The sequence below is a fragment of the Carassius auratus genome, chromosome 37 (genome assembly GCF_003368295.1).
Source record: "Carassius auratus strain Wakin chromosome 37, ASM336829v1, whole genome shotgun sequence".
In the NCBI taxonomy this organism is placed as follows: domain Eukaryota; kingdom Metazoa; phylum Chordata; class Actinopteri; order Cypriniformes; family Cyprinidae; genus Carassius; species Carassius auratus.
Window position 1 is genome coordinate 15,708,139 of NC_039279.1, and position 22,134 is coordinate 15,730,272.

A 22,134-nucleotide genomic window follows, 5' to 3' on the forward strand; every position below is an offset into this window, starting at 1 on the left:
TTGTGAAGTTGGGCTAACAGACCAAATTTAACAGTAGCTCAAAACGTAATGTGATTTATTCCTTCAAATAATCAGTTACAAACTGTGTCATGTATGGCCTGCTGGGACAGATGAACACTGTAACTCAGCTACTAAAAAGACTCATTCGAGCTAGTTAATAATTATGCACGTAAACATACATAATAAGACGAAAACAACAAATCATGGTCTATTGTACTGTTTCAGAAAAATTTGCAATCAAAGTACATAATTTGTCCTAATCAGTGACAAATGGAGTAGTATTATTCATAAGCCATTATTAATGTGCAGCATTTTTTACCGCATGGCACAAAATTAATTAATTGTGTGTGAACCAAAATTCTGAATGTCACCTCCAAGCAGCTGCACACTGCCTGTTCACAATGACCAGATGAAAATGGTCTTCACACAGAGACAGGAAGTGCATCCTAACTCTTAAACCAGGCTTAACTGAACAACCCAGTCTCATTGGAAAAACATGCCTGTGGCTACACTTCTGCAAATGAAATGACATTTTCAAACTGAAATGCCCATTGTGAGGCGCCGTTTCAGTTTTATTTGCAACAGATAAATGTAAATCTGGCAATGTTTTATTATGTTAGATGTTGTACATATTGTGCCAGTTTGGAAATTTAAATATCCGGTGACTGGCGCTAAAAGAGTTATGCTCTATTGCATTTGGAAATAATGTAACACCTACACTAAACCCAACCCTAAATAGAATGTGTCAACAAAGCCAACAAGAAATGAAAATAAAATAAAACATGAAATAAAAATGCATTGATAACAACCTGATTCTCTGAGTCTTAGATCTTGCTTATTAAGTGTGTATGTTCTGCATCACAAGTGCAATGCTGTACCAGTTGTGCTACTGAGCATGTTTACTACATCTGAAAAATAACATATATATGGAGCTGGTTTTGTGACGCAAACACCAAAATATATTAGCTTTCACTATGGTAAAAGTTTTTTGAGGTAATAATGGTATTATGCAAGGAACCTTGTAAAAAAAAAGAAAGGCTTTATTACTCAATAATCTGAGTATATGTAAGTTTCTGGCAAAGAAAAGAGTCAATATTTTTCTATGAAATTGTGTTGATGTAACACAAGACACAGTGCTCTTTACTAAAGCAAGCTATCATTACTGATGCTTTTCGAACAAACCAAAACTATAGATATTATACTTCAGGTGCAATACATCCTGTTTGGGCTAGGGACATGTGTACCTCAAATCATGTGATTTGTTGAATTCCATAGCAACTGAAACACACGAAAATCCACTGCAACTGCATAACGATTCCCTGACAACCACCCACATCCCCCTTGCATTGTGCTAGAGAGTTTTAAAGAGGAAAAAACACCACTCAAACAAGGAGCAAAAATCATGCTGCATCTTTACAATTACACTGATTGTTCTTTAAATTACTGATTTGTTCAGCAACTTTATAACAAATTACAAGGACATCAACAAAACCAGCTGCAGACAGTAAACCACTTATGTGCAATTACCTTAAAAAGCCTGTAAACTGCCTGCCACATCCACAAATACATGGCGTATTATGAAACTACAAACACATTTAAAAAAAAATAATAATAATAAAAATAAAAATATTATGGAATTTCATGTTTTAGGATTAAAACTTTGGTTATGGGGCAATGCATTTGCTTCTATGCATTTGAAAAGTGTCAAAATAAATGACAAAATGTAAAATGTTTTGAGTTTCCAATGTGTCCAAATATTTTCAATGTGACCTTTATATAATACAAAGACAAAAACAGTGACATGCCACCCTCATCCTCAACTCTGACATGTGGGTCTGCTATTTGCACCACACAGTTGTGTAGACATGTCTATTTTTAGGGTATCATTAGTGTTTGCTGCCTTGAGATGCATCTGAATGTGCTGGCATTCAACTTCAACTTCAACTTCCTCAAACTGGCTATCATTAGATATGACATGATCCCGGTACAACTGTGAAAAAGATCCTCCCATTGAGATAGAACATATCACAGATACCGCAGCTCTTGCGAATAAGGTCCAATTATAAAACCTAAAGTGACTATTACATCAGTTCTGTGCTATTCACATCACAGCTACACTTATCACATCAATCGCACATGAAGATTAAAACTGACACTGATAAAGTCCAGCACAGGGAAACATCCTTCAATTAGCATGGCATACTTCAGAGGCAGAGGGATGTCTCTGAATTACAATGACAGCATTCAGGACTCCAGCAGGATGGAGTCAAAGAAAGACAGAGGTGGGTTAAGACCAGCCAGTACAAACATGTTTCAGCTGTCAGTTAAAGTCTGGATGTAGTGAGCGTACATCACAGCAAGTATGGAGTGAGGTTCATGAAGGAAAGGTCAGAGCCGTCAATCAAGCCTGGAGAATAACAGGAAAAAGTGACACGACGCAAGCTACTCCAAGAAACCGAAACCAAGGTTAAAGTGCCAGCTATGGAGAGAGGTCTTCAATGTAGTAATTATAGGTTAGCACACTCAAAAATAAATGTATGATAACCTTTATTCATTGTATGTTTCATATATGTAAACATAGTATGTGATCAGTTTGGGTTCAAAGCAAATAGAAAATCATACAGGGTTTGAAACAGTAAGAGGATAAAGGAAAATCTAAATTTTATTTTTGGGTGAACTAAAGCATTATGTGGTAATTAACATTAGCTGAGATTCTTCTGACAAGGAAATAGCATTGATATAGCAATGCTTTTAATTTTCTGGGAAATGTATTTACATAAATGTATTTTCAGATGCATTCTTAACAAAAGAACTTTCAATAAAGCCACTTTGCACTGTGTACTGTCAGTGAAAATTAATTGTAGCTACGGACACAAGAGTTTGAACTAGATAACTAATATAATCACAAACATGCAGGACTGCTAGTCAAATAGAAGAAATAGCAGGATAAGGAATCCTATACAGTAAATATCATGAAATAATTTAAAACCCTCATTCCCAGTTCTTATGAATATTGCACATTGGAAGAGATATTATTTAAAAACTTTTTTTTAAATGGTTATATGTTGTCCTATTACATAACATTTTCAATAAACTATAAGATTTCTACTTTAATTAGCGATGATTTTGATAATGTGACCCGGACATGTTTTCATTAGATTTATCCATACAGTGTGTGTTTGTATACTTCCTTCTGGTGTGTAAACTTCAGAAGAAGACAATTATTCTAAGATATGGTCAACATCTCCTTAACTGGCAGCACATTTTTTGTTTTGGCTCAACAAAGTGTTTTGCTTAAGAGGGACATGAAAGTTTACTTAGCATACAGGCTGTTGCACATCAAAGCAGCAGGCAGCCTTTAATCCACAAGACCAAAGCTATTGTTATGCCTGTTACTTAGTCAAATCCAAGGCAACTCCCATATCATACAAACAAGACTCAGAACAGCATAAAAAAATGTTTAAGATGAAAGACTGACTTGATCCACTTCAACAGAGTGCTGATTGATTTGCTAAACATACTACCACTAAAAAAGAGAGAAACTAAACAAACAACAACCAAAACAAAAATGCAAGATTGTGTACTAATTAAAGTTGAGAGTGAGAGGTGAGATCAAAAGACATGAGGATCAACAACACACATTTGAAGGAGTGACACCTCTTCAGGCGAAAACTAATACACTACACACCATATTGCAACTCATCAGCTTGCGTCGTCCTTGGGCTCAGATCAAAGCAAGAGCAATCTAACTAGGTAGCTTTGTGAATAGAAACAAAGTAACAATTGATCAATAGATCACAAAATATATAACTATAAATACACAGCTGCTAGACACATTTGTAACAAACAATTAGAATAAAATGCACTTCAATGACAATACCTTGCCCCTCAAAATATTTATGTGGTAAAAATAGATTGTGCTTAAATGTAATAGTAACTACATAAATCATAGCTAATAAAATAATGTTAATTAGGAACTATCCATCAATATAATCAGAAACAGAATTCAATCATTAATTTAACATTATCGTTGCTAATGCATTAACCATGAATTAATAGTTTATTATTTTAAGTTAACTTTTGTAATTTTAAATGTGTAAATGTATTAAAAATCAACTTTATCCAAGATAAATAAATGCAGTAGAAGTACTGTTTATTGTCAGCTTGTGATATCAAATGCATTAATGTTAACACGTTTGGTTATTGTATAATGTCACCAATTAAAATATGGTGCATCCATTCAGACTTAAAGTTATTTTGGTGCAAGTTTATCTGCCACTTGGTAGAAAGGCTAGTCAAATATGTTGTTTGTGACATTTATTTTTTATTTTTTTTCAATTACTGAAAAACTGAAATTCAAGATACTTTTAGAACCCAAACACTCAAGCTAAAACTTAACAACAACAAGGTCTAGATTAGTTTCTCAGCACTGTTTTCAATTTTGATACAATCATAAAACTTATATTTAAATAAAAATATATTTATATTTAAATATATTTAAAAATAAAATTTTACTCTCTTGTGTCTTAAGGCTGATTTATACTTCTGCGCCAGACCTACTCCGTAGCCTTTACATCGTAGGCTATTTGTCAGTTTTCATTTATACTTCTGTGTTGTTGTCCGCGTCAACGTTCAGTACACATCCAAACCGCTAGTCTGCAGTGTCCACGGGCATGTTTCTGGTGTAACCTGCAGTCCTGCAACAAAAGCTGAAGAAAAAGTGGCTCTTTTGAGAAGTGTTATAACCGTGATGATGGCAAATAAATATCAAATCATTAAATCATTAATTAAAACTACAAAAAGGAGATAACATCAGAACAATAGATGGCATTATTTCCATCTCCACAAGGACTTGTATCACGGCAGATCAATATTGTTTCTCACAGACAACAACTGATATAATATTGTATAATGCTGTGTAGTATAATAAATGATTAGAGACTTGTTCTTCGATCTAGAGACTTGTTCTTCGTTTCTTGTGTGTGTGTGTGTGTGTGTGTGTGTTGTGCATTTCGGATGGGTTAAATGCAGAGCACAAATTCTGAGTATGGGTCACCATACTTGGCTGAATGTCACTTCACTTTGTTTTATTTTATATAAGAAGGTGTAACATTAAAATATATTAAAGTGCACATAAACACACACAAAACTCAAGTACATATGGAGGGAGGGGTTCTAGCAGACCAATCACAGTGATTGCTGCCCACATAGATTTTTTGAGAGGTGCTTTTCAGGCTACGGCGTACTACACATAGCCTATGGCGTAGCTACGCAGAAGTATAAATTGGGCTTTATAGATTGGCATAGTCTACCATAGTGAACCAGAGATGATTTATTCCCTGTGGCCAAAATATATCCTACTACTCTCTCATTCAAGCTAATCCTAGCAAATCTTAATTTTCCAAGCACGGACTTTTCATTCTGTGTGAAATATACAGGCTCTTTATTTTGGTCCATTAGCAGCTTCCCCCTTTTTTCAGGGTCAATGGACACCAGCCAAGTGCATTGACGCGTGCTTGTTAAATGAAAAAAAAAAAAACACTGTACAAACCCATGACTGTGTTTATTACTACTCATTAGGGCTTTCAAATTCAAATTTTGAATATTCGTTGAATTTAAAATAAAAATACACCTTTGTTTGCAAAAACATTGGATTAAAATTTTAGTTGTGCATTAAGGAGGCCACCTTATCAGTGGCACACGAAATGCAATGACAATGTAAGTGTCTTTGCATTATAATGTTTTTGTTAGTGTAACCCCTCTCTCCAGGGTCCTCACCACCACTCCTCAGCCTTGCTCCGAGTGGGCTTCGAACCCAGGTCTCCTGCATGGGGGGCGGACACACTAACAAGGAGGCTAGCATCTGTCGCTAGTGCAACTCTTGAGATCAGGGGAGTGAGGTTTACCTGACATCAGTTACATTATCAATCTAGTTGAAGCCACTAGGTGCAGCACTGCTTCATTGTTCATTCAAAATATTGTGGAAAAAGAAAACATCAATGTGGACAAGATCTTGTTTACATCAAAACTGAAACCAAGCCGTTCACACCGAACACATATTTCATGCATTGTCTAGAGGGACATCTATCACCGTTGCACTCGCATCTCACACAAAGGAGCTGCATGTTTAGAATGCCATGGTAGATTTTAACCCCCATCCCACTGCATCTCATGTTTTAAAATGAAAAATTTACTCTGTGTGATTGTCTTTCCACCCTTTGTATTAAACTATGTATACATTCGTTATGCTGTATTGTTTAAAGTTGCTTAAGCAACTTAATTATAATTGGTTTATAAACATTATTTTAAACTTTATGCACTTTTTCACTGAAAGCCATGCCATCGTATTCTTTGGATACATGTATATTAGTAATACTTTTGTGACCTCAGAAGAGAAACCAAAAGTTTTTGTGTTTTAAATTGTGTTTTAAATTTGAATATAATTTGAATGTAGTTTTTCAGCCATTTTGACAGCTCTACTACGCATTAGGGTAATTTCCCTACAATAACAATAAAATGGATTGTTGTTTGTCACAACCACCACCATTACTGCACTAACGCTTCCTCTGATCTCCACTAGGGGTCCCCAATGCATTTGTTCTGTCTGTATCCCTTGCAGCAGCTGTTCAAAAAGTTTTGAAGCTAAAACCATCATGTGGAAATAAATGTGGAAATGACATCTGAAAAGCATCTCTTTGCTTAGAAGGAATAACTCACTTGAAACACAAATTGAAAGCCGTAATGGAAACTGAGTGAAGGTACCTGCAGTTGGCCACTATTGAATCAGCAGCAGAGGGATTGTGCAGGAATATGGAAATAGAGCAGAGGATAATGTTCATATCCCTGTGAGAAATATAAGTTGGATTGGATTGGAAGTGCATCTGACTGTTCTGACACAACCGGTCTCATCTTCTCTTGAAATTAGATGAGTGCTCCCAGTCCATTAGATGGTATCCTTGCAAATAAAGCCTCAGATATTTTTTATATAAGCCCATTTCAAATCAGGTTAGAAGCCAAATTAAATGCAGTTCACAGCTCACTTCCATAATATGAAATATTACAGAGTGAGGCAGAAGGAAAAAAGTGTAGCGGAAGCCTTCACAACTAAGGGAGATCGGTAATGTCAGCCGGAAAAGAAAGTTGTTTCGGAGGTGGAGCAAGTTATTGCATTTTGATGAAAGATTACGATTTATTTCTAATACATCCCGACTATGGTTTTAGGAAGCATACAAGATCAATTCTGATCACATGTTGACTTTAAATGCTTTCAAATTCCTTTCAAAAAGAATTCCCACAGCAAGTTGAACACAACTCAAAGCAGATGCTTTGTTTAGATGTGCATTTTATTTTTCTCAGTTTACAGCCCATTAGGCTGACCCTGCAGCAAACAATCCATCAAGCGCATAATTGATGTCAACAGTTGCTTTCGTAAACATGGACAGCGGCAGCTGCGATTACAGAGCTATAAGTAGTGGTGCAAAACGTTCTTACCCTTGAAGGGCTTTTTCTCCAAACCAGTCTCCTTTACCTAATGCCCGCAGATAGACAGCGGTCCCATTGGGTGGATCTTCTCGAGTAACGTTCACCTGCAATTACAGATTATTGGTCATGAAAAGCTGGAAGACTGAATAGTCCATTGATTAGATCCTAAAATCTCAATTATTTGGCATTTACATTTGTTATAGGTTGGCATTTATCACTCTAATTATATTAAATGACAGAGCAACAACAGGGTGAGTTTATTTGAACAAAGAGTGTTGAAAATGTGTTCAGATTATTGGACAGTTCACACAAAAATTCACATTTGAAAGGAAGAATTTTGAAGAATCGACACACAGCTCTTATCCTTACAATAATTCATAGAGACCACGTCTCTTAAATCTAAAACGTTCATTGGAGGGAGAAAAAAAAAATCCTTATACATACAGTTCTCTGCAGCTTTCAGCTGAAATGAACAGTACAACACCAACCACTTTGTAAGACATAATAAGAGCTTATTTTCATTTCCTTCATTAACGGAGGATTCTTAGAGAATAATGACTTAAATTTCACTAAATTCTTCATACAAAGATATTGTATAATTTTAAAGATTTGGAATATAGCATACAACTCAAATGGACTTCTTTTATGATACTTTTTATGTTGGTTTCTGTTATTTTTGGAGCTTGACAGACGTGGTCACAGTGATGTACTGTATTGTTGTATGTGACAGTCCTGCATGAAGATCCTTCACAATTTTTGAAGATCCATTTAAAGACCTTTGTCTTCGAAATAAAAAATGAAAACCGGCACACAGGGTTGGAACGAAATGAAGGTGAGTAATGATAACAGGAAATACATTTTTCTTCAAAAGTTGTTCATGCACACAACCTTTGTGATATTCGCTCTCTGTGGTGGAAAAGATCTTACCTTTCCCTTGCTGATGATAAAGAATGTGTCCCCTCTGGCACCTTGTCTAATAATGTACTCTCCATCACTGTAGTGAGTCTGTGAAACGAGATAAAGAAAGAGAGGCAAAGAGAGAGCATTACTAAAGTGTCATTTGTTTTTCCTTCTAGTTCAATTTTCACAGTGTTTCTCCATCACGAAGACACACAACAGGCCACTTCAGGGCTGCAACACCAAAACAAGAACAGAAGTCCCCATAGCAGTAATTCATGTTACCGGAAAACCACAATGGCACCGATGCAAATGTAACTCTGAAAAACTTATACTATAGACTGTAGTCATTTTAAGGCCTGAAATAAACCCTACAAAAGTGCTTAAATGCAGATTTCTGATTACACAAACAATTATATGGTATTTAACATCACTAAAACAAACCCATTACCTTAAATACTAGTGTGCAATTTTTCCAGCTTTGTTTCTACTACAGTTATTAAAGATACCTCAAATTAGGTGGCTTTTTGAGGAGGGGTGTGTTGTTACTTTTATGCCTCATTTCCACTGAGCGGCAGGGTTTGGTACAGTACAATACAGTAGTGCTGGGCGGTTTGACCAAAAATGTAAAAAAATCAAATGACCAAAATTATACCGGTTTTCCGGTTTATGAGTTGTTGTTTTTTTTTGGGGGGGGGGGTTTCATGCGTAATCATGTGTACAATGCATTTTCTGCTGGTTGATATTCCAAGACTTGCTTGCGGCTAAGGTGCTGGAGCAAATTGCTCGTGTTGCCGCCTTTGGTGACAATTTTAGCCCGACAGCACTTGCATAAAATGGATGTTTAGTCGACGTCGGATTTTTGGAAACTTTTTGGCTGTAACGCCTGTTTCACACATAATCTGCCTGCAGTGCATATGCAGTCCGCAGCACGGACTCATTGTGCTTTCACACATAACGCGTTTGCAGTCCGCTACTGATCCGCGTCGGTTTAGTCCACAAACAACATTTGTTCATAGTTTTGATTTCATATCATGTAAAAAAAAAAAAAAAAAAAAAATATATATATATATATATATATATATATATATATATATAAATTTCCAGCATTGTAAGTCTTTTATCACTGACCAGGAACAATCTTTCATATAGACATTAGTTTAAACTTAATAAATATACATAAATAAATAAATATTTCACTTCTAGGTTTGTAAGCTGCTCAAGCAAGCGGCAAAACATTTAAACACAATAATTGGCCTACTTGTCTTGTACAGAAACAGTCTCGAACCTTTTGCATTTAAATCTTTATCATAAGAAGTCCCTCGGGTCTTAATGAACTTTGTTTTTTCTGCTTCCATAAAAGTGAACATATATATTGTTTTCCTTGTTTATCTAAAAGTGCACTTTTTCTTGTTTTAAACCTAGCCAAAAACCCATGTGACTGCATTTCCATGTCAATCCATGTTCATTTTTCCTGCGAACAATGCGCTTTCACTTTAATTCAGCGCCTGCAGCACAGCAAAAATAGACTCGGTATGTTAACAATCGCTGCACTGCTGCAGACGACGCACCGCAACCTCGTGCAAATGAATCCATTAATACACACTGCAGACGGACTATGTGTGAAACAGACATTATAACATAAAACGTCTCTAGGTTACGTATGTAACCCTAGTTCCTCGAGGGAACGAGACGCTGCGTCAAAAGCGCTTTGGGGAACGCGCCCAGCGTGCGCGACTCTGAATATCGTGTGAAATCAGACCAATGGAAGAGCGTGACGTCACCGGCGGAGTGACGTAAGCGACCAGGAAGCTATAAAAGCACGTGCCACGCAGCTGGCGTCAGCTTCGAGTACCAGCAAGCGCCGGCAGGGGTGCCGGGGGGTATGGCTCCGAGACGCAGCGTCTCGTTCCCTCGAGGAACTAGGGTTACATACGTAACCTAGAGACGTTCCTCTTCAGGAACTCGAGCTGCGTCAAAAGCGCTTTGGGGAACGAGTACCAACGCCGCCAGACTACCAAACCCCTGCCTAGTGTGTATCCGAAGAGCACAGCTTAGGTCAGGAGGACTGAAGCGCCTGGAGTGACTGGCATGTCTAGGCCATAGAATCTGACAAACGTGGAGGGCGTGGACCATCCCGCAGCGTTGCAGATGTCCAGCATGGATACACCTGCTAAGAAGGCCTTGGAGGCCGCCATACCCCTGGTAGAGTGAGCCTTGGCTCCCGACAGCGGGGGACGACCAGAGGACTCATAGGAAGCGTTGATAGCCTCGACTATCCAACGACTGATAGTCTGCTTAGAAGCAGGAAAACCCCTCTTGGGGGGACCGTAGCATACAAGCAATTGATCGGTCTTTCTCCACAGGGCAGCTCTGTGGACGTATGCGTCCAGCGCTCTAACTGGACACAATTTAGCTTCGCCTGGTCGGGCTCCCGAAAGGGAGGAGGACAGAAGGCCTGCAGTACGACAGGTTGTGGTGTAACAGAGGGAACCTTAGGAACATATCCCGCTCGAGGGTATATGAACGCTTTAGTCATGCCTGGTGCAAATTCAAGATAAGTAGGGGCCACAGAGAGGGCCTGAAGGTCTCCTACTCTCCGCAGAGAGGTGATAGCCAACAGAAAGGAGGTTTTAAGTGTAAGGTGTCTGTCTGAGATATCTTGAATAGGTTCAAATGGGGGTCTGCACATTGCCTCTAACACCACCACCAGGTCCCACGGGGGAATACGGGACCGTACTGGAGGTTTCAGCCTCAGCGCACCGCGGAGGAAACGTGTAACTAAGGGGTGTCTTCCCAAAGACTGGCCATCGAGAAGGGCGTGGTAGGCCGCAATAGCCGCCACGTAAACCTTCAGCGTGGAGTGGGTCAACCCTGCAGAGAGCCTAGCCTGTAGAAACTCCAGAACTGTACCAATCGGGCAGTTTGCTGGGTCTAGCTGGCGGTCTCTGCACCATGAGGTGAAGAGTTTCCACCTCAGGGCGTACAGTTTCCTCGTTGAGGGAGCTCTGGATTGGAGAAGGGTCTCAACAACCTCGGTTGAGAGACCGGCTGCTAAAAGTTGTGCCCCCTCAGGGGCCACACCCACAGCTTCCACAACTCCGGGCGAGGGTGAATTATCGTACCCTGCGCCTGCGAGAGGAGGTCTGTCCTGATCGGTATCTCCCACGGAGAGCCGTCGAGGAGCGAGACTAGATCTGAGAACCATACTCGGCCTGGCCAGAACGGGGCTACTAACAACAGACGGACCCCGTCCCGGCGTACTCTCGCCAGAACTCCCGGGAGCAGAGCAATAGGGGGAAATGCGTACAGACGAAGCCTCGGCCAGGTCTGTACCATAGCGTCCAGTCCCAGAGGAGCTGGATGAACTAGAGAGAACCAAAGGGGGCATTGAGACGTCTCTTGAGATGCAAATAGGTCTACTTGAGCCCTGCCAAATATTCTCCATATCTGCTTCACTACTTGTGGGTGAAGTTTCCACTCCCCGGGCCTCGGCCCCTGCCTCGACAGTATGTCTGCTCCCACATTTTGTTTCCCAGGAATATATACTGCTCTTAGTGAGAGGAGTTTGCTCTGGGACCACACCAGGATCTGGTGCGCCAGCTTGTACAAAGGGCACGAACGCAGACCTCCCTGGTGGTTGATATAGGAGACCACCGATGTGTTGTCGGTGCGCACCAACACATGGTGACCCCTTAGGTCTGGGAGGAAGTGCTTCAGTGCACGAAAAACTGCTAGCATTTCTAGACAATTGATATGCCATGTTCGATGACGATCGCTCCACAGACCACGGGCAGGGTGGCCACTCATGACTGCACCCCAACCAGTGAGGGATGCATCTGTCGCTAGCGTTACACGACGACAAATAGCTCCCAGCACCGGGCCCTGTTTCAAGAACCAAGGTTTCTTCCATACATCTAAGGCACGTAGGCAGCGCCGCGTGACCTTGATAGTGCGGAGTAGATTGCCTCTCGGGGAAAATCCCTTGGTCTTGAGCCACCACTGCAGGGGCCTCATGTACAGCAGGCCAAGAGGTATCACGTTGGACGCAGCTGCCATCAGACCCAACAATCTCTGAAATTGTTTGACAGTGAGTGACTGGCCTTGTTTGACTCTCTCGACTGAGATGCGGATCGACTCGATACGAGCAGGGGACAATCGTGCCTGCATCGTGGTCGAATCCCATACTACGCCTAGATAGGTGGTTCTCTGAACCGGAGAAAGTACACTCTTCTTGGCGTTCAGTCTCAAACCCAGCTCCCCCATATGTGCGAGGACGACATCTCGATGCCGAACCGCAGCCTGCTCTGACTGAGCTAAGATCAACCAATCGTCGATATAGTTGAGAATGCGGATGCCCTGCATGCGCAGGGGGACCAGAGCCGCGTCTACACATTTTGTGAACGTGCGGGGTGAGAGTGCAAGGCCGAAGGGAAGTACTCGATATTGGTAAGCTTCGCCCCCGAAAGCGAACCTCAGAAACTTCCTGTGATGTGGAAGGATGGATATATGAAAATATGCGTCTTTGAGATCTATCGTGACAAACCAGTCCTGGGACCTGATCTGTGCTACAACTTGCTTGATTGTGAGCATTCTGAATTTTAGTCTCATAACTGAACGATTTAAGACCCTCAAGTCTATAATCGGACGCAGCCCCCCATCCTTCTTGGGAACTATGAAATACCGGCTGTAAAATCCGGACTCCCTGTCTTGAGGAGGGACCACCTCGATGGCCTCCTTCTCTAATAGGGTTTTCACCTCCTGTTCCATAACCAGACCCTGCCTGAGGCCGACTACTGTCTGAACAACCCCGTTGAATACTGGCGGCACGGAGCCGAACTGAATGCGGTAGCCTTTTTCTACTGTGTGCAGGACCCATCGAGATACATTTGGCAGTAGTTTCCACGCTGCTAAATAATCTACTAAGGGAATCAGTCTCTCGAGACTGATCTCTGGTGTAAGAGGCCCCCGCAGGGGCGGCGAGCGTCTCAGCCCCGCTACGCGCACGGGCGGAAGATACTGAGAGCGATGCTCGCTGGGACCTGCTGCGCCCTGGGTCACTGGCAGGGTTAGCAGACCGGCCCCTAGAGGGCGCTGAGGGGAGACGGGCACCGTGTACTGCGGTGTGTACCGCTCTACCCCAGCAGAGGCTGCCCTCTGAAACCCTGGGTTGTTGGCGTCAGGGTTTCTTGGCCGAGGACTTCTTAGCTTCAATAACCGCCCTGAGATCTTGTTTGGGCTGGGAAGTCCTCGGCCGAGAGCGTCGTCGAGACTCTCGTTCCCGACGCGGAGGAGCACGAGAGGCGACGCTCTGCTTCTGAGCCTCGCGGTACGAGGAGCTAGGGAGCGGCTGGGGCATCTCCCGCCCAGATGCCCCGAGGGAGCGACGAGGGAGGAACTTATGGAACGCCGCCGCTTGCTTGCGGGCCTCCTGAAACCTGTCGACGACAGAATTGACTGCGTCGCCGAACAGGCCAGTCGGCTGGATCGGGGCGTCCATGAGGCAGACCCTGTCCCGCTCTTTCATATCAGACAGGGTCAACCATAAGTGCCTCTCCGCAGCCACCATAGCTGCCATGGACCGCCCAATCGCTCGAGCGGTCTCCTTGGTGGCGCGGAGGGAGAGATCAGCGGTCCTTCTTAGCTCAGAGATATCATGGGACTTGATCTCCTCTCCCTCATCTAGCTCCTTGAGCAGATCGGCTTGGTACGCCTGTAACACCGCCATGGTGTGCAGACACGCACCAGCCTGACCTGCTGCCGCATACCCTTTGCCCACCAAAGCCGAAGTTGTTCTTAGTGGCTTTGAGGGCAATGCCGGGGCCTTTAGAGACGACGCCGCACCGGGGGACAGATAGCTCGCGAGCGTCTGTTCCACCCGGGGCATCGCTCTATAACCGCGCTCTCCCATCCCCACTACGTTCCCATAGTAGTCTGACGAGGGGATGTAGAGGCGGGCCGAGAATGGGCGTTTCCACGACCTGGAGATCTCATCGTGCAGGTCGGGAAAGAATGGCAGGCCCCGGCTGGGAGGTGGCTGACTCGCGCGCAGGAAGCGTTCATCAAGCTTGCTTCTCTGCGGTTCAGCTGCTTTCTCGGTGGGCCAATCGATGTTTAGCTTGGCCACCGCGCGAGTAACCACCTCCAAGAGCTCCTCATACTGCGGCGAGTGGGGTGGCGAATCCCTGTCGAGCGACTCCACATCAACTTCCTCCTCGGAGGAAGAGAGGCGAAGCGTCGACCCCTCTCCCTGAGTGGAAGGAACCGCTGAGCGTGCTTCCGACTCTAGGGATTGGGTGCCGGATCTGGCAGAAGTGGAAGGAGATAGGGACTGGCCCGTCTCCATTCTCTCCACCAGATCCACTTGCGAACCCCACGAGTGCAGCCGCCGTTCTGCCTCAGCAGAAGCGGGACCAGCACCGCGGGGAACGCTGGCGAAGGCCCCCTCCTCGAAGAGGGCCCTCCGGGAACGAAGCATACGCACCGACATCCGCAAACAGTGCGGGCAGTCGGCCCCCTCGAGAGCCGACTCGGCGTGCTTCGAACCCAGGCAAACCACGCAAAGGTTGTGTGTATCCCCACCCGTTATATATCTCGGGCAGGGAGGAACACACAGCCTAAAACGCGATTTGGGCATTGTCTAGGAGCTCTTAAACTGGACAGACAACAGTAAATAAGACTCACAGACAAACAGTTTGACAATCACACACAGAGCGCTTGCTGAGAGACGCGAAGCTGACGCCAGCTGCGTGGCACGTGCTTTTATAGCTTCCTGGTCGCTTACGTCACTCCGCCGGTGACGTCACGCTCTTCCATTGGTCTGATTTCACACGATATTCAGAGTCGCGCACGCTGGGCGCGTTCCCCAAAGCGCTTTTGACGCAGCTCGAGTTCCTGAAGAGGAACCAGAGCGCTGCTGTGTGTACCCTCACCCCGCCTCGCAGACAGTCTCTGCTTAGAAGTGAAACATTGTAAAGCGTCCGTCTGAAACAGTTCTTGTCTGTTCTTGTGGACTTGTGAAAAGTCGTGTCATGAAATGTAATTTCAAGAGTTTTTCAGGTGAGAATGTTAACTGTTTAAAACTCAAATCTTCAATTTATTTATAAAGATAGCACCTATTTGAAAATTTGCTATGCTGATTTTGGAGCTCCAGGCGATCACCAGGTGCTCAGTGCTCATGTATCCGCCAAGAGCAGCCTTAGCTTGGCCGCTGGCTCTGATGTCTCTGTAGTGATTAAACATGAGATACAATTTGTTTTGGGTTGGCTATATTTATCAGGCATTCAAGGTCTTATTAATCTTTTATTTGTTTCTGGTCATATTGTTTTGGCTGAGCATATTTAATTTGGCTTTCTATATTTAATTTGAACTTTACCATGGTACATCGCTGTAGCATACGTTTGATTGAATTGTTTGCTTTTGTCTTTATTTCCTTTTATATAAGCCTCTTATACTTTGTAATTATACAGTCTTGTTCAAAATAATAGCAGTACAATGTGACTAACCAGAATAATCAAGGTTTTTCGTATATTTTTTTATTGCTACGTGGCAAACAAGTTACCAGTAGGTTCAGTAGATTCTCAGAAAACAAATGAGACCCAGCATTCATGATATGCACGCTCTTAAGGCTGTGCAATTGGGCAATTAGTTGAATTAGTTGAAAGGGGTGTGTTCAAAAAAATAGCAGTGTGGCATTCAATCACTGAGGTCATCAATTTTGTGAAGAAACAGGTGTGAATCAGGTGGCCCCTATTTAAGGATGAAGCCAACACTTGTTGAACATGCATTTGAAAGCTGAGGAAAATGGGTCGTTCAAGACATTGTTCAGAAGAACAGCGTACTTTGATTAAAAAGTTGATTAGAGAGGGGAAAACCTATAAAGAGGTGCAAAAAATGATAGGCTGTTCAGCTAAAATGATCTCCAATGCCTTAAAATGGAGAGCAAAACCAGAGAGACGTGGAAGAAAACGGAAGACAACCATCAAAATGGATAGAAGAATAACCAGAATGGCAAAGGCTCAGCCAATGATCACCTCCAGGATGATCAAAGACAGTCTGGAGTTACCTGTAAGTACTGTGACAGTTAGAAGACGTCTGTGTGAAGCTAATCTATTTTCAAGAATCCCCCGCAAAGTCCCTCTTTTAAAAAAAAGGCATGTGCAGAAGAGGTTACAATTTGCCAAAGAACACATCAACTGGCCTAAAGAGAAATGGAGGAACATTTTGTGGACTGATGAGAGTAAAATTGTTCTTTTTGGGTCCAAGGGCCACAGGCAGTTTGTGAGACGACCCCCAAACTCTGAATTCAAGCCACAGTACACAGTGAAGACAGTGAAGCATGGAGGTGCAAGCATCATGATATGGGCATGTTTCTCCTACTATGGTGTTGGGCCTATTTATCGCATACCAGGGATCATGGATCAGTTTGCATATGTTAAAATACTTGAAGAGGTCATGTTGCCCTATGCTGAAGAGGACATGCCCTTGAAATGGTTGTTTCAACAAGACAATGACCCAAAACACACTAGTAAACGGGCAAAGTCTTGGTTCCAAACCAACAAAATTAATGTTATGGAGTGGCCAGCCCAATCTCCAGACCTTAATCCAATTGAGAACTTGTGGGGTGATATCAAAAATGCTGTTTCTGAAGCAAAACCAAGAAATGTGAAGGAATTGTGGAATGTTGTTAAAGAATCATGGAGTGGAATAACAGCTGAGAGGTGCCACAAGTTGGTTGACTCCATGCCACACAGATGTCAAGCAGTTTTAAAAAACTGTGGTCATACAACTAAATATTAGTTTAGTGATTCACAGGATTGCTAAATCCCAGAAAATTTTTTTTTGTACAAAATAGTTTTGAGTTTGTACAGTCAAAGGTAGACACTGCTATTTTTTTGAACACACCCCTTTCAACTAATTGCCCAATTGCACAGCCTTAAGAGCGTGCATATCATGAATGCTGGGTCTTGTTTGTTTTCTGACAATCTACTGAACCTACTGGTAACTTGTTTGCCACGCAGCAATAAAAAATATACTAAAAACCTTGATTATTCTGGTTAGTCACATTGTACTGCTATTATTTTGAACAAGACTGTACTTTTATAATGGCTATTATTGTTAATTAAAACTTACATTTAACAAAATGAGACAAAGTTATGCTTTGTACTCTTTCCACCTCTGACCAAATCGTACTGTACTAAACTATACAGTACTGTACTGTACCGCTCAGTGGAAATGAGCCATTATAAGCACGTGGACTTCAGATTATATAGAGCAAGATATTGTAAAGGCTTTGGGATGCAATCTGTTGACTTGGGTCAATAACCACTTAGAATCACCTAGTACACCATAGATTATTATAACTAATGGCAAAAATAATGTTTGGACATACAAACTACTGGCACTCAAATGCAAACGATATAAATTACTCTTCATTTTTTCTTCTGCGTTAAATTTAAGCTTTTGATTTTAAACTTAGTGTTAATGTTAATATCAACCTTATGCCTTTTAAAAATCCAAAGTTTTATCGGTGAACATAAATGCACTGTGAACTAACATAACATGAACATTGAACAATGAACAGTGAACAAATTTTTTTTTTGAACTAACATGAACATAATACATTTTAATAGATAATAAATGATGCAATAAATGCAGCCTTTGTAACTGAATTATTTATTCTCTATTTCTCCTCTATATAGCTCATCTTAAACCCAATGACCTGGTTATCAAGACACATTTCTCATAATTTCAGAGATCAATCCCATTTTCTAACGCCCAGAAACCCTGAAAGATCTGAGTTCACATTAGTTGTTCAGTTTAGCAGCAAAATGAATGGGCAGCTCCTGCAGCATTGTGCAGTTCATAGGGCTATTGCTGAGCTCACCTTGAGGAAGTAATAATGTTGAGGTTCAGGATTGAATTTGACTCTCTTTTGTACTATAAGTATGTATTATTAAATACCACCTCTATATCTCTCAACAGTATATCTGTGGATTATATCTGAAAATAATTCTGACTCATCCAGCATTTTTAAGCACAAATGAAAATCACATTTGTAGTAATGTGCATACAATAGAAGTTCACAGTGCAAGGTATTCCAGAGGGTTTAAAAGCAGAAATGTGAAATTCTAGCATAAAGAATTGAGTAAATTTTATTTGATTATTTATTGTAAAATGTGTTTATTGTAAAATGTTAGCAGTGTAAAGCTTTTTTTTTACAGAATTTTAAAATTCCTATACAATTAATCTCTGTGGAGTTTTACTAAAATATACCATTGAAGAATAGTTGCTGCAATATAAACAAAATGCAAATTTTCTGTTTGCATAAAATATTTGAAAGACCTACTAAATGAGCTAAAATATACAATAATGTATATATAACAGCTTTGACTGTGTGGGATACCTTTTAATGCACTCAATGTGACCTACTTTGTGCGATGGATAAAGGGGAAGTAATATCAGCTGTGATTTGTATCTTGTTCCTGACATTATCTGACTGCCAAACATCCAATCATTTTAACCCTTGTGCTGTGCTGAAAATCCTTTGCCTAATTTGGTGATCCTGGTCAAAAATTACTGGCCTTTAAAAAATGCTTGTATATCTCTCATTATTCTATAGTATCACCATATCTTACATGTTTTCCTTTTACTAGCACAGATTTTGCAATCAGTTTTTTTAAACTGATTGGATGTGGGCCTTTGACATGAGCTTATGCACTTTGTTTTGGAGTAAAAGATGCATTATTTTGAATCATTCTGACAATGTTCACTCAAAAACTGAGATGCACAAGCTCATATCAAAGACACATATGATCAGTCAGTTTCAAAAAGTACATGTGCTTATTGAAAGAAAACAAGTTAACTCCAACTCTTGGTAATAATATAGCATAATGAGACATTTACAAGCAATTTTGTAGGTCAGTCCCTCTTGACTGGGAACACCACAAGTTTAAAAAGGTGGGGGAAAATTCCTAAAAAGTACAAAAATAGGAAAGTTGATATATTCCCCTTTGTGAGCAAAGTCTGTAACTCTTATTTCAACTGTAATAATATTAATAGTATTAATATTAGCATATTATTATAAGCACATAATATAACTAGCATTAGCTATATAACTTTAACCGCAACCTTTGCTTTACATTCTTTTATTCCTACCATAAGGCCTCACTCATCTAATGGAAAAATCTGACTTTCTGACCCATGTTGCTCCAAGAAGAACAGTGCAGTGTGGGAATGTCTGCCAACTCCAGCACTTCACAAGTATGTCTGGGATAAAGCCCAGACAAAGCTAACAGTTGTACGCAGGATAACAGAGAGCAATATAGAGGCCAGCTTTTAAGTCGCTTTGGTTTCAGTTTTTTGTTTAAAAAAAAAAAAAAAAAAAAAAATTAGAAGTAGAAGAAAGAGTTCTAATACACAAACCAAACAGACTAGATTTGAAACCAAAAAGCATGTGAAAATCAGACAGAAAAGAAGACAAAAGCACAAGGCTATAAAATTAATGTATTTTCAGAGGAAATGCCCTTTATATTTTACATGAAAATACCATTTCATTCTTTCTACTTTTCCAAAAACTGTTTGAAAAGACAGTTCTATAGCAGATTTATTCAGTGTATGAATAGTCTTGTTTAAATCACTGAGAGTTTTTGGTCACTGAGCTCTTTTGGTACAATTCTCGTTTCCATGGTAACAGCGTCTTATTTGATTGGTGGATCTGTCTTCGGGATTATGGACAGTGTAGCTGTTAACAGGGAATTCAGCAATTCATTTTCTTTTCTTTTCTTTTTTTTCAATTTCTTCATGAAGAAAATTACCATTTTTACATTGGGAACTTCACTAAGAATGTCTTGTGGCTAGCTTTTCAACTTACCCACAACGTTGCCAATGATCTCTGTTGTTTATCAATTAGGTCTCTGAATGCACTTTTCTAGCACTTCCAGGTCTGTGGAGTTATTTTTGAGCCACTAGATAAAGACAAGGTGGTCTCGTCAAAAACTAATAGATGCTGAAGGGAAAATCAATGTCTTATTGTACAAAACATTTGACTAAAGTTCACATTAAAGTCTTTATAAACTTTCCTGACTTGAACCATATCTTATTGTATTAAAGGTGAGACAGATATTGTGAGTAAACAGTCTTTCAAAGTTTTAGAGACTTGATCAATAACTTAATGATTATGCTGTGGAAAGAGAAAACTTTTGAGTGAAAAGTCAATGCCCATCTTGAAAAAGGGCAGTTGGAAGTGGAATTCTCATTTGTATTTCACCTCGTGTCTTTGCCCTTCTGTTTCCCAGGAGGACATTATCATCAAGCATCCATTTGGCTTCATTTTTAAAAAATGTAAAACTATTTGCTGTAATTTCCTACTTCAAATGGCTTTCAGGAATCATCAATTAAAGAGTCATAAATCTTCAAACTGGAACATCAAGCTGAGCGATTCTCTGCATTGACCCACTCCACACTGAACTGCAAAATATATGATACGATAAGTTTCACCATCAGGCTTGCAAGCGTATGAAAAGATTTTCAGTGTGCCAAGAAACTTGGCAATGCAGCACATCCCACACATCCACTCACTTGGATCAGAAGGTCTTGACATGGAGATAATAACTAATCAGTCACTCCAGGATTTCACAATTTTTTTTTCTTTTTGATTTTTGCGATGAACAAATATAGTCACAATAAAAATAACTTTCAAATTCGGTAATACTGAATGTATTGAAGTGCTGGGAAAAGTTGTGTGAAGCATTTAAAATCACTCAAACAAACATTAGAGGATTTCTGCCACCAGTCGTCCCTGTAGTTTACTGTTAAATTCATGGTGAAAATTTTCGATCTTTTGCCAAAATTGCGGAGTTTGCTCGATTTAAATTAAATAAATACAGCGATCGCAAAATCGCAAAATCCTGGTTGGACTGACTAATACTGTGGTTGCATTACTGGATTAGTTAGTTATCCTTCATAATGTTTAAACTGATAATTAGGGTTTTGCAATGTCTCCAAATTTGGCATCGGATGATGTCTACAGTGAAACATTGCAATGGACGATGACATTGGCAGGGGGATTGGGGGAGGTGTGCCCAAAGCGTGAATCCTTATAAGAGAAAACAACCAGCAATTTCTAACCTTGTGTCTACACTGGATGCGAGCAGTACGACGTGACAAAATACTACAGATCCACTGATCTATAATAGAGATTTATTATACATAGATCAGTCAAAATAACTCAGTATAATCAGTGATGCTGACTACACTGGATGCAGCGTGGCATGACACCACAAATCCCTGACAGTAAACTGCTGCCACGTTCGGTTTATGACGTGCTGACACAAAATTAGACAGACTTTAGCTAATGCAGCTCAGTGCCACACAACAACATTCACGTCCGGTGTAGACACTGTGTAATGAGAGATGACTGAGAACGATGGGGAATGATTTGCAGATCCTCAAGTTCCACTGACAAACATTTAATCTCGTAAAATGTGTGATAAGTACTGCTGCTCTATAGTATAAACAGAGTACGTGCAATCGCAAATCTCGAAAGTGATAGTGAAACTAAAATACGATCGCATATTCCGGGGGGTGATAATTATTTTCCTTAACATTATAAATGCAATTATTGATCATGATTGCTATCACTTGAGAAATTATATCAGAATTTTTGCACTTAAGCACAAATAACGACAATGCCAACTCATACAGTATGCATGGTTTATTTGATCTAGTTTCCTTACATAAAAATAAACACATTCT

General features: G+C 40.7%; 1 protein-coding gene across 2 annotated transcripts in view; it reads right to left on the minus strand.

Annotated features, from left to right (window-relative positions):
* Positions 1-22,134, minus strand: part of LOC113056342 (cGMP-dependent protein kinase 1-like) — a 159,285-nt gene that overhangs the window by 35,777 nt on the left and 101,374 nt on the right. For both annotated transcript variants that reach the window (XM_026223076.1, XM_026223075.1), the window contains exons 6-7: positions 8,410-8,487; positions 7,492-7,586 (exon numbers count right to left, since the gene is read on the minus strand). In XM_026223076.1, coding sequence (XP_026078861.1) covers positions 7,492-7,586; positions 8,410-8,487 — 173 coding nt within the window. The remainder of the gene's footprint in view (positions 1-7,491; positions 7,587-8,409; positions 8,488-22,134) is intronic.